This window comes from Hemiscyllium ocellatum, chromosome 3 (assembly GCF_020745735.1).
Source record: "Hemiscyllium ocellatum isolate sHemOce1 chromosome 3, sHemOce1.pat.X.cur, whole genome shotgun sequence".
NCBI classification, from domain to species: domain Eukaryota; kingdom Metazoa; phylum Chordata; class Chondrichthyes; order Orectolobiformes; family Hemiscylliidae; genus Hemiscyllium; species Hemiscyllium ocellatum.
The window spans coordinates 142,778,991-142,792,945 of NC_083403.1; the positions used below are offsets into that span (position 1 = coordinate 142,778,991).

At 41.0% G+C, this 13,955-nt stretch overlaps 1 protein-coding gene across 7 annotated transcripts in view; it reads right to left on the bottom strand.

Moving 5' to 3' along the window:
* Window positions 1-1,855: 1,855 nt before the first annotated feature.
* dnmt3ab (DNA (cytosine-5-)-methyltransferase 3 alpha b) overlaps window positions 1,856-13,955 on the bottom strand; it is a 608,585-nt gene continuing 596,485 nt past the window's right edge. For all 7 annotated transcript variants that reach the window (XM_060854172.1, XM_060854193.1, XM_060854182.1 and 4 more), the window contains one exon: window positions 1,856-6,185. In XM_060854172.1, the coding sequence (XP_060710155.1) occupies window positions 6,044-6,185 (142 nt within the window). In that variant the 3' untranslated portion in view covers window positions 1,856-6,043. The remainder of the gene's footprint in view (window positions 6,186-13,955) is intronic.

Here is a 13,955-nt window from a genome sequence, read left to right on the forward strand (position 1 = left end):
CTGATGCAATTGTAACATTTAAAAGCATCTGGATGGGGTACATGCAGAAAGAGCTTCGAGGGATATAGGCCAAATCCTGGCAAATGGGATTCGATTAATTTAGGATATTGGGTCAGCATGGACGAGTTGGACTGAAGGGTCTGTTTCTGTGTTGCATATCTCTATGCTTTTGTCATTTGTAAATAAACCATTGTGAGGTTGACAAAATAGCTCTAAGAAAAAGAGCTGTCATACAAGCATAGTTATTTTTCCCTTGGACAGAGGAATTTCAACAGAATAATGAGTGGCTGGGTCTCACTATGCATTCTTGGCCACCTTGTGGCGAAGGTTTGGGAATCTCAGAATGAGAATGGGAATCCTGGAATCGAGATCTGCCTGCCATTTTTATTAAAGGTCTGCAGAAGCTGTTTCTGTGAAATTTGTGGATCTGGAAACAATATTATGAATAAATTTGTTTAATATATACAATTGTTCTGCTGTATAATTAAAGCAATGCTTAGTTTGGAATGAAAATATATCTTGAGGAATAATCATAATTTTACGACAATCGAGGCTGTATAAAAGAAATACAAAGTAAATACAAAGTGTGACTTTAATAGATCAAGATCAAGCAGCAGAATAGCTATTCGTCAGTCTTTTGAAAGTTGATGACACAAAACATTATTTGTTTCTCTTGCTATAGATACTGCTATACTTGCTGGGCATTATCTATTTATATCCTGGAATATTCCTTTATTAATTTTGGGTGTTAAGTGAGATTATCTATGTTCTGAAAGATAAAAGGAGCTAGAAGGGTGATACTTCTTTTCTGACTAAACTTGATTATGTTACTTTGACATTAGATTCGTACAGACCAATTACAAACTGTTTGGATATACTCTGGTAGCTCATTTCATACATACACCACCCTCTGTGTGAAAAAGTTACCCCTTAGGTCCCTTTTATATCTTCTATTGAACAGAATAAAAGCTAAATTCTAATTTATAATTTCAGAAAAAAGATCATATGCAGTTTGCAATTTCTCCCTGCAGGCTCCTGTTATTGATGGTTATTACCTTTTCAAAAGTTTGACTAATTATGTTTCATAAGCTTTTTGTTTAACTTTCTACCACAGGACAGAAAGCTTAATTGAAATGTGCAAAAAGTTTATATCATTTTAATGTGTAATTATCCCTTTTTATAAATATCTAATTTTAATATGCTTTGAAATGTAATTTTTAGTTTTACGAATATAACTACAAATAGAACATAAAGATCATAAACAAAAAGATCAGAACAGCAAACAGCAATCTAGAAATCAGCAGCTGGGTTTGCAAGGAGAGCTGCTGCCCCACTGCTGAAAAAGTGCAGCCCAGCAAGTGGTTGTTTTGAGGTTTAAAGCTAAATTAGTTTAAAATCATTCAGTAAATCCCAAGTTGTTAAAAAAAGCCCATTTACTTCACCAGATCAAAGAAGAAATTGTAAATGCGAAAGGATAAAAAGTCAATTTGAGGATAGCCTGAGCAGCATCCATTGTTATGGAGATGGTTAGACCTCATTAGGAAAGATTTCTGGTGTCAATCTATCTATTTGCTGGGAGAGATATTTTAGTTTTACGGTTTTCCTATAGCAAAATAATGCTAATATGGATTATAATGTCAGCAAAATAATAGGGATTTGGAACAGCTTCATTCAATTAATTATTGTAAGATCCATTTTTCAGTAGAAATGGAGATTATTAAACAAAATTTACGTGAAAAATAAACACAAATTATGACATCATTGTGCTTTTCTTTGGAATAAAATTAATGCAGTGAGTGTAGTTATCATAGAATTAAAAAAAACTGAAGGCAATCATACATTTGTTGCTTAGCAGTGCAATTTTGTATAACATTTTATTGAGGTTTAACAGACATACAGTCACAAATAAATGTACCAGTATAAATTTTGAGCAGTTACATTAACCATCCTTACAGTAACAGTCACATAGCAGGGTTACACCTTATATAATCATAATATCAATGATGGGTGTGGGTATATATATATTAAAGGAAAGAGATGAGAGAATACCTCATTTTAATATTTAAAGGGATACTGTATTCATGAAAAAGTGTTTGGCAAACCTTTTTTGTTTGGCGAAAAAAATAGGCATGCACCATTTTGTATCATGATGATATCATGACTGACTGATTCAGTGATATTTTTTGAACAATTAACATAATTGCATTATGAATTCGTAAACAAAAAAAGTTTTCTCAAAATACTTTTTTGTGACATCAGTGCCCCTTTAAGATAGTTTTTCTGTGCACTGGAGTTGCCATTAACCCTGGTGTGATACAATGTGCTCCAGAATGGACTCCAAATTTATCACAGCTAGATTTTTATGTACTGAGTACTTTTTTAAGCATTTAAAAAAATATTTTGTACCTCTTCCCCCCCCCTTTAGATCCTTACAGTTGCCACCCTTTAGCACCATTATGCTTTATTCTTCAGTGGGGAGGAAGGGACAGTCCCAAGCTGTGGAGAGTTGCTGTGCTAAGATCATGCAGCAGAAAAGAAACTTAAATGGGTCAGGCTTTCTCCTCATTTTCTTTTCTTTTGAGCTGGAGTTTAATGCAGTTCGAAAATCCCATATTGAGCAGTCCAGTCACAAGCAAAGAAAAATTTCCTTTAAACTTGCCCTCTGACATATCCTCAAGCATTGCAGCAAATTGGCCACTTTACCAGTTATGAGTTTGATAAATGTTACTGGTTAACAAAACACTACAATGTCTGGACCACTTTAGAATGCAGAGACTGCAAGTTAAAATTAAGAATATTGATATTGCTTGAATCTGCTTTTTTAAAATTGAGATCAATTCAACCCTTTTTTTAAACTGTCAGCTCAGCAAGTGCTCTCAAGAATTTTTCAATTTTAATAGAGGATTAGTGCCTGCTTATTCCAGATAATTGCACTTTGACTATTAGTTGAAGATAAAGAACAGTAGTATAATTTCTAAAGAAACCACAGCTTGGAGCTCTCCACTGTCCTAGCTGAAGAAAAATAGCATTGAGGTGAGCAGTCATGTTAGGGAAAAATGGTAAAAATTGGGAGAATATAAATAGAAAAATATATCATTAAGGGGGTGGGGCCTTATATCTGCTGGCTACTGGAGTATCAGGAGTTACCCCAGCCCTACATTTTTTTAAACTTAATAAGTATTCGTAATTAGTTACTAATCTGAACTAATTGTTCTAATTGGGATGTTATTTGAATATAGATTTTATAAGAAGCTCTGAGTTTTATTGGCATAAACGTTCCCTTCTGAAAAAAACTGGATGCTATAGAAGAGGAGGGAAAACAAAGAGCTTTTTAGTCTTTCAAGTTGTTACCAGTTAAAAAGTGCTTCCCCAACTATAGGCTAACACTGCTCCAAAAGGAACAGATTTGCACAGGTCATCTTCAATCACTATTTTTCATTAACCTTTTTGGACATGTTATGACACATCTTGGGGGCAGGTGGGACTTGAACCTGGACCACTGTGCCACAACAACCCCCACAGGTCAACTTTAACATTTCGTTCTTTAATTTTATGTTGATTGTGCAACAAGTGTATTATCTAATAAAATCAGCACTTTGTAACTCAGTACTCTGGATAATGTGACGCACCTGGGACCATTTGTACTGGGAAACATGTCCACAATGAAGTCAGCAGGTAAGCAAGGAGGCAGCAAAGTGTGGCCACCCATGCGGTGAAAAAACTGCAGTGTTACAAGCTTCATTTCCCCACAGCACAGCAGCACACAGTTTAAAATACTAGGCAGAGAATTGGTTTCTGATAAATTTGCCAGAGTTGCATTTGATTCCATTTACAGGATCAGATGCACATATCTGAAATACATTAGCTTTCAGGATAGCAGAGTTCCTTCATTGTATGAGAAATGGAAATATTGGAGTTTGAAAATGTTCACATACAGTACTAGAAACATTTTTCCTAGTGTGCCAATATAATAAGCTAGCTGTTTCTGAATAAAACTTCTGGAATTTTCTTTTTGCTCCTCAGCAGCAAACATCCTACTCAACTAACTGATTAATTTAAGGGAACCAGGTCACACAAAGGCGTGATTTTATTTCCCTAGATGTCAGCCAACTGGATCTACAGTAGAAAGAAACAATATACCAGAAGAACAAAAGAATACACAACAAGCCGATACACAACTGTGTACACTTTGCACAAAAAAACCAACACATTTATTCAAGTGTTCTCCAGCACAAGTACATCAGAAAGGAGCATTTTGCGCATTGAAAATGGGTGGAGGTTGACTGCTACATCTGCTCCACGTACTGACCTTTCCATAAACAGCTATGTCACGAGCAATACACTGTAATACAATATTCACTGAAATACAATCTTCAGTGAAATCTCTTAACTTTGAAATGCACATTATCGTCAATAAATATTATCAAAGTTATAATGACAGTAAAATGAAGAAATAAAACCAAAGAAATACTGTTTGCTGCGTGGAATGTGGAAAGAAAATGCACTGCTGCTGGGGATCAAGCAAATACATATGTAACAGTAAAAGTATTAGCAAATTTACTACATTGTCTTCAATATGAATACATGATTCCCACAAATAAGCACCAACTACGGCACTGTCTAGGCTAAAACACATGAAACTGATTTTTTTTCTTTTCAAGTACAAAGTTAAAATGCCTTTTTCTTTTCTTAAAAGAGTAAAATAATAGTGCTTTTCCTTGACTATGAGAATTTAATAAATCATTGTCAAGAAAGCAGATTTCTTTCAATATTTCAGAAAAAAAATGTGTAGCACCATATGAATCGACAACTGCTTCAAGGAAAACTGACGGTTGTGTTTGATCAAGTACTGACAGCAGAAATACGATTCGCATAAACAACTTATAAACAAAAAAAACGTAGATTAACAAAAAAAAAGCCAAAGGATAAGGAAGGAAATGGGAACAAAGAAAAAAAAGAGGCAAAATTACACCATCAAGCTGCACTGTATTGACTTGTACCTGATTATATGCAGCTACAAGGAGGGGTATTTCCTGGTATAAAAGAGACCCCTTAGGAAATTTTAAAAAAATCAACCAAAATAAAAGGAAAACACAGATGTAAAAAATTCATCAGTCCTTCAGTAAAAAACTGCAGCCTGTCATTTAGTTTTGGATGACCAAACACATCACTGCATGTTGGCTGGCTATTTGTGCTGCCTATAAGTGACCTGTGAAGTAAGCACCAGGCCTTAGCCCAAGGATGAAAGCTTAAGAAAAAAGCACCATTTTCTGTTATATATTTTTTCTTATTGTACAAACATGATAGAAAAATTACAGTCATGGCAAGAGTCCTTAAAAGTGACTTCTTGAGAAAATGAAAACATTACTACATTTTCACACTCAAGCCACTAAAGACCACCTTAACAACATTAAATGTTGCTCTTTCCTGATTATTTTACAATTCTGCCTCTTGTAAACGGTAAGGCAACATCAGAGCTGATGTTTTCAATCACCTTTTGTAAAAGCACCATTGCAGAAATTGTTGCACAGTAGTACCTTTTTCGAACAACTATCAGTGTATTGTAAATGAGAGGTACTGGCAGCTGATATACTGTTTCTTCATGGTTTCTGGATGTAGGCACCTGAAGTATTATATAGTATTTGTATGTAGCGTTGATTTTTTTGCTCGAGATAGATACCAGAAATGGTGCTGGTAAGGCAAGGCTCAGCTGGCTGACTTGATGTTCCAGGCTCTGTTCAAATCCAGCTTCTTCTTGCTGCTCCTATCCACCTACACAAGGCAAAATTGTCATTTTCCCAGTGCTGCAAAGGATTGAACAGCCTCATCTCAAGTACAGCTTGAACACAACATAAACAATAATTACAAAATCACCCATTAAAATAGCTGAAAATTAAAAACATTTAAAAAATTAAATAGGATAAAAAGGATGACATTTAAAATAGTGAAATTAAGTAACATCTAAGAGAATGTGACTTTTTTTTTCCTTGGAGTAAATTAATTTCTTTCCTTTTTTTAATAAGTTCCTTTGTCTTCTTTGTTTTCAAACACAGGCAAAATATTCTTTCAGTGGTGCAAACAGGTGACGTATGACAGGAACACTCCAGGATCGCCCGAGAAGTCTTTGCCGGGCAAGGCGGCTCATATTGGAGACATCTGTGTAATGGACTGGGAAACCAAACACCCTGAAGAAAGAGTAAAACACTTCTATTGTCAACAACGTTACAATGAGAGTTCATTCTAATGAAACCTATTTCAGGACTATAAAAAATCTGTCCATTCCTGTATGTATACATACATTGCTATAAATCAATGAATTGATATCTGTGAGCATTTGTAACTGAAAACTGGGAAAATGCCACACTGAAACAAGAGAAGTTTGAATTTATTCCAGAAAATGAATTCCCATCAGTTGATTAAACAATTAATAAACTTAACAGGATATCAAATATTTCCATACCTATGACTTTCAGAGATAACGCAGAGTCATAGAGATGTAGAGAACAGAAAGAGACCCTTAGATATCCTAAATAAATCAAGTCCCATTTGCCAGCACTTGGCCCATATTCCTCTAAAGCCTTCCTATTCATTTACCCATCCAGATGCCTTTTAAATGCTGAAATTGTACCAGCATCCACCACTTCCTCTGGCAGCTCATTCCATACACGCACCAAGCTCTACGTGAAAATGTTATCCCTTAGGTCTCTTTTAAATCTTTCCCTCTCACTTTAAATCTATTCCCATCCTGGGGAAAATACCTTGTCTATTTGTCTATTTACCCTATCTATGTCCCTCAAATTCCCTCTATAAGTTCACCTCTTAACTACTGATGCTCCAGGGAAAATAGCTTCAGTCTATTCACCATTCAACCCTATCAACATCCTTGTGAATCTTTCCTGAACCCTTTCAAGTTTCACAACATCCTGCCTATAGCAGGATGACTGGAATTGCACACAATATTCCAAAAGCGGCCTAACCAATGTCTTGTACAGTTACAACATGACCTCTAACTCCTCTACTCTCTGCACTGACCAATGAAGGCAAGTATGCCTTCTTCACTACCCTATGTAACTGTGACTCCACTGTCAAGGAGCCAAAAACCTGCACTCCAAGTGCAGGTCTCTTTGTTCAGCAACACTCCCTAGGACCTTACTATTAAGTGTATAAGTCCTGCCTGATTTTCCTTTCCAAAATGCAACACCTCACACCTATCTAAATTAAACTCCATCTGCCACTCCTCAGCCAATTGGCCCGTCTGATCAAAATCTCATTGTAATCTGAGGTAACCTTTGCTGTCCACTACACATCCAATTTTGGTGTCATTTGCAAACCCACTAACCATACCTCCTATGTTCACAACCAGATCATTTATATAAATGATGAAAAGCAGTGGACCAGCACTGATCCTTGTGGCACACCACTGGCCACCGGTCTGAAAAACAACCCTCCACCACCACCCTCTGCTTTCTCCCTTTGAGCCAGTTCTGTACGCAAATGGCTAGTTCTCCCTCTAGTCTGTGTGATCTAACCTTGCTAAACAATCTACCTTGAAGAACCTTGTTGAATACCTTACTGACGTCCATATAGATCATACCCACTACTGTTCCCTCATCAATCCTTTTTGTTACTGCTTCAAAAAGCTCGATCAAGTTCATGAGACATGATTCCAAGTAGCAATTTGCTTTTGCACATTGTAATGGTGTGAGGCTAAAATACCTTTTTATTTACTGCAAGCTTCAATTTACCAAGGCAGTGTTCGGCTGAGCATTTGCAATGTGACAAGTGGCTCAAGGGTATGAAGAGCCATAGAGTCATAGAGATGTACAGCATGGAAACAGACCCTTCGGTTCAACCCATCAATATTGACCAGATATCCCAACCCAATCTAGTCCTACCTGCCAGCACACGGCCCATATCCCTCCAAACCCTTCCTATTCATATACACATCCAAATGCCTCTTAAATGTTGCAATTGTACCAGCCTCCACCACATCCTCTGGCAGCTCATTCCATACACATACCACCCTCTGCATGAAAAAGTTGCCCCTTAGGTCTCTCATATCTTTTTCCTCTCACCCTAAACCTATGCCCTCCAGTTCTGGACTCCCCGACCCCAGGGAAAAGACTTTGTCTATTTATCCTATCCATGCCCCTCATTATGTTGGAAACCTCTATAAGGTCACCCCTCAGCCTCCGACACTCCAGGGAAAACAGCCCCAGCCTGTTCAGCCTCTCCCTATAGCTCAATCTTCCAACCCTGGCAACATCCTTGTTAATCTTTTCTGAACCCTTTCAAGTTTCACAACATCTTTCCGAAAGGAAAGCATACCAAATACCTTCTTCACTATCCTATCTACCTGCGACTCCACTTTCAAGGAGCTATGAACCTGCACTCCAAGGTCTCCTTGTTCAGCAACACTCCCTAGGACCTTACTGTTAAGTGTATAAGATTTGCTTTCCCAAAATGCAACACCTCGCATTTATTTAAATTAAACTCCATCTGCCACTTCTCAGCCCATTGGCGCATTTGGTCAAGATCCTGCTGTAATCTGAGGTAACCCTCTTCACTGTCCACTACACTTCCAATTTTGGTGTCATCTGCAAACTTACTAACTATACCTCTTATGCTCGCATCCAAATCATTTATGTAAATGACAAAAAGTAGGGGACCCAGCATCGATCCTTGTGGCACTCCACTGGTCACAGGCCTCCAATCTGAAAAACAACCCTCCACCACCACCCTCTGTCTTCTACCTTTGAGCCAGTTCTGTATCCAAATGGCTAGTTCTCCTTGTATTCCCTGAGATCTAACCTTGCTAATCAGTCTCCCATGGGGAACCTTATCGAACGCCTTACTGAAGTCCATATAGATCACATCTACTGCTCTTCCCTCATCAATCTTTTTTTGTTACTTCTTCAAAAAACTTAATCAAGTTTGTGAGACATGATTTCTCGTGCACAAAGCCATGTTGACTATCCCGAATCAGTCCATGCCTTTCCAAATACATGTTCATCCTGTCCCTCAGTATTCCCTCCAACAACTTTCCCACCACCGAGGTCAGGCTCACCGGTCTATAGTTCCCTGGCTGGTCTTTACCGCTCTTTTTAAACAGCGGCACCACGTTCGCCAACCTCCAGTCTTCCGGCACCTCACCTGTGACTATCGATGACACAAATATCCCATCAGGGATAGTTTGGTTGGATGAAATGGAGAGACTTAAAGAAAAATCTATGACTGCAAAAAATAAAAGTCACAACCTTGATTCATCTGGCATCATAAACTATCACCCATTTGCAACTTCCTTTTTTTCTCTGAATTGCCTTGAAAATGCATCTAATGTTGCTGCAACATTATGTCACAGCACTGAAACAACGCCAACATCACGTCACAGCACTGAAACAACCCCAACATCACGTCACAGCACTGAAACAGCCCCAACATCATGTCACAGCACTGAAACAATCCCAACATCACGTCACAGCACTGAAACAACCCCAACATCATGTAACAGCACTGAAACAACCCCAACATCATGTAACAGCACTGGAACAACCCCAACATCACGTCACAGCACTGAAATAACCCCAACATCATGTCACAGCACTGAAACAACCCCAACATCATGTCACAGCACTGAAATAACCCCAACATCATGTCACAGCACTGAAACAATCCCAACATCATGTAACAGCACTGGAACAACCCCAACATCACGTCACAGCACTGAAATAACCCCAACATCATGTAACAGCACTGAAACAACCCCAACATCATGTAACAGCACTGGAACAACCCCAACATCACGTCACAGCACTGAAATAACCCCAACATCATGTAACAGCACTGAAATAACCCCAACATCATGTAACAGCACTGAAATAACCCCAACATCATGTCACAGCACTGAAATAACCCCAACATCATGTCACAGCACTGAAATAACCCCAACATCATGTCACAGCACTGAAACAATCCCAACATCATGTAACAGCACTGAAATAACCCCAACATCATGTAACAGCACTGAAATAACCCCAACATCATGTAACAGCACTGAAACAACCCCACATCATGTCACAGCACTGAAATAACCCCAACATCATGTAACAGCACTGAAACAACCCCACATCATGTAACAGCACTGAAATAACCCCAACATCATGTCACAGCACTGAAATAACCCCAACATCATGTCACATCACTGAAACAACCCTAACATCACATGTAAATCTGTCCCAGTACCAGTACTGAATTGGATCCAATGCACCACAAATTGTATCTGTTAGTGAGATTAGTGAACCATCTTAATTCTTTAGTAGCCTTTGACAAGCCCAATCATCCAGTTGTCCTCTGGTGCCTCGTGTCTCTTTTGCAGTTCAGTGGGACTGCCATTGCTTGGCAGACCTGACTTTTACATATTCATAGTTAGATCATTTCCAGCAATGACTTCTCTTCCCATATACAACATTACCCCTGGATTACTAAGGATGTCATTGGCTTCTGCTCTTTCTCCCCTTTCTGCGTGACTTGGTAATAACATCTTACATGTACACAACTGAAGACCTGTTCTCTGTCCCTTTGATAACACCTTAATCTTTCTTCTGCCTCTATGTTACAAGGTTGCTTGCCTCACATAAAGTTGAGAATAAGCTCAACTTCCTCCAACAACCAATTTGCAGTCACTTGACCCCATTTTGAACTTGTTGTGCCACAGTAAATGCCCATTGCCCAAATTTCAATTGAATGAGGAAAGGTTTGGACTTTAGTTCAGTTCAGAATTTTGCATTCGGATACTCAGTGTGAGGCTGTAAGAAACATTCACTTTATATTTTGGAGTTGCCACTCTGCACTGATGTCACTGTTAGAGATAGAAGTGAACATACAATGAGAAAGAAGTAATTGGCATGAAGCAACTCATCTAATGGGATCTTTGCAGAAGTTGAGACTTCAGTGTTTGTGGCCATCAGAAGCACTGTACAGTGGGGTCCAGTACTCTCGAACACTTCTTTGATATTGTGCTATGGAAACGTTTGAATCCACCTGACAGCGTAGACAGAGTATTGGGTAAACATTATTTCTGACAAAGGGACAGAGCACTGAACAAAAAAAATCATTGAAGCCTGTGACAAATCTTCTAGGAGAAAGTGAGATGCTGGAGATCAGAGCTGAAAATGTGCTGCTGGAAAAGCGCAGCAGGTCAGGCAGCATCCAAGGAGCAGGAGAGTCGACGTTTTGGGCATGAGTCCTTCTTCAGGAATCCTGAAGAACGGCTCATGCCCGAAACGTCGACTCTCTTATTCCTTGGATGCTGCCTGACCTGCTGCGCTTTTCCAGCAACACATTTTCAGCCTGTGACAAAGGCAATGTAATAAATGTAATGGCCAGGGAACTTTAATCTTCCTATAGATGGCACAAGTCAAATTGGCAAAGTGATCTGGAAAATGGGTAAACATTCTTTCCACATCTACCTTGCCAAGTTCCCTTCGGCTCTTTCACATGACAATCATGTCTTGCTCTTAGTCTTCCAAACTGTAGCAAATACAAGTCCAGTTCAACCGACTGTTCGGCCCATCCAACTGTACAGCCCATCCCATTGTACAGCCCATCCCACTGTACAGCCCACCCCACTGTGCATCCCATCCCTCTGTGCATCCCACCCCACTGTACAGCCCATCCCACTGTACAGCCCACCCCACTGTGCATCCCATCCCACTGTACAGCCCACCCCACTGTGCATCCCATCCCACTGTGCATCCCATCCCACTGTACAGCCCATCCCACTGTAGAGCCCACCCCACTGTGCAACCCATCCCACTGTGCAGCCCATCCCACTGTGCATCCCATCCCACTGTACAGCCCACCCCACTGTGCAACCCATCCCACTGTGCAGCCCATCCCACTGTGCATCCCATCCCACTGTACAGCCCATCCCACTGTACAGCCCACCCCACTGTGCAACCCATCCCACTGTGCAGCCCATCCCACTGTGCAGCCCATCCCACTGTACAGCCCACCCCACTGTGCATCCCATCCCACTGTGCATCCCATCCCACTGTGCAGCCCACCCCACTGTGCATCCCATCCCACTGTGCATCCCATCCCACTGTACAGCCCATCCCACTGTACAGCCCACCCCACTGTACAGCCCACCCCACTGTGCATCCCATCCCACTGTACAGCCCACCCCACTGTGCATCCCATCCCACTGTACAGCCCATCCCACTGTGCAACCCATCCCACTGTACAGCCCACTCCACTGTACAGCCCACCCCACTGTGCATCCCACCCCATTGTACAGCCCATCCCACTGTGCATCCCATTCCACTGTGCATCCCATCCCACTGTACAGCCCATCCCACTGTGCAACCCATCCCACTGTGCAGCACATCCCACTGTGCAGCCCACCCCACTGTACAGCCCATCCAACTGTGCATCCCATCCCACTGTACAGCCCACCCCACTGTACAGCCCATCCCACTGTGCATCCCATCCCACTGTGCGGCCCATCCCACTGTGCATCCCATCCCACTGTGCATCCCATCCCACTGTACAGCCCATCCCACTGTGCAACCCATCCCACTGTGCAGCACATCCCACTGTGCAGCCCACCCCACTGTACAGCCCATCCAACTGTGCATCCCATCCCACTGTACAGCCCACCCCACTGTACAGCCCATCCCACTGTGCATCCCATCCCACTGTGCGGCCCATCCCACTGTGCATCCCATCCCACTGTGCGGCCCATCCCATTGTGCGGCCCATCCCACTGTGCAGCCCATCCCATTGTGCGGCCCATCCCACTGTACAGCCCATCTGACTGCACAGCCCATCCCACTGTACAGCCCATCTGACTGCACAGCCCATCCCACTGTACAGCCCATCTGACTGCACAGCCCATCCCACTGTACAGCCCATCTGACTGTACAGCCCATCCCACTGTACAGCCAATCTGACTGTACAGCCCAACGCACTGTACAGCCCAAGGCACTGTACAGCCCAACCCACTGTACAGCCTATCCGAAGACTTTTCTTAAGAAGACATCCTGTACCCTTCAGGTACATAAACATTCTCTGAATTGCTTCTAATGCATTTACTCCCTTCTTTCAGTAAGTTGACTGGTGTTGTACACAACAATCTAGTTATGGCCCCTCCACACAGCCATGCCCTGTATGACCAGAAGAAAGTCTCACTACTTTTGTTCAATCTCCTGACAATCAATGATAACTGCTTTTCTAATTACTTGCTGTACCTTCATACTAATCTGCTGTGATTCATGTTCTTGGAAACTGTGATCCCTGTGCATCGCAGAGCTCTACAACTGTTCACTGTTTAGATAATATGCTCTTTTTTATTCTTCTTACCTAAATGGACAATATAACATTTTCGAGTAAAAAGTGAGGTCTGCAGATGCTGGAGATCAGAGCTGAAAATGTGTTGCTGGTTAAAGCGCAGCAGGTCAGGCAACATCCAAGGAACAGGAAATTCCTGATGAAGGGCTCTGGCCCGAAACGTCGAATTTCCTGTTCCTTGGATGCTGCCTGATCTGCTGTGCTTTAACCAGCAACACATTTTCAGCAATATAACATTTTCCCCCATTATCCATCTACCTAAACTTTGCCTGCTGACTTAACCTATTTAGATCCCTCTGCAGACTCCTGATGTCCATTTCACCTACTTCCATACTTATCTTTGTGTCATCAATAAATTCTGACCCTTCACCTAAATCATTTCTATAAACTGTTAAAACTTGAGGCCTTAACACTGATTCCCTGAAGCATTACATCTTGCAAACCAGAAAATTACCTATTCATGCCAATTCTCTTTCCTGTTACCTGGCAATTTCCTATCCATGTCAATATGTTACCCCCTAGAAGATAAGTTTTTACTTCCTGCAATAACCTTTAATGTAACCTTCAGAACAGTTCTGAAAGTGACCACTGGGCCCAAAACGTTA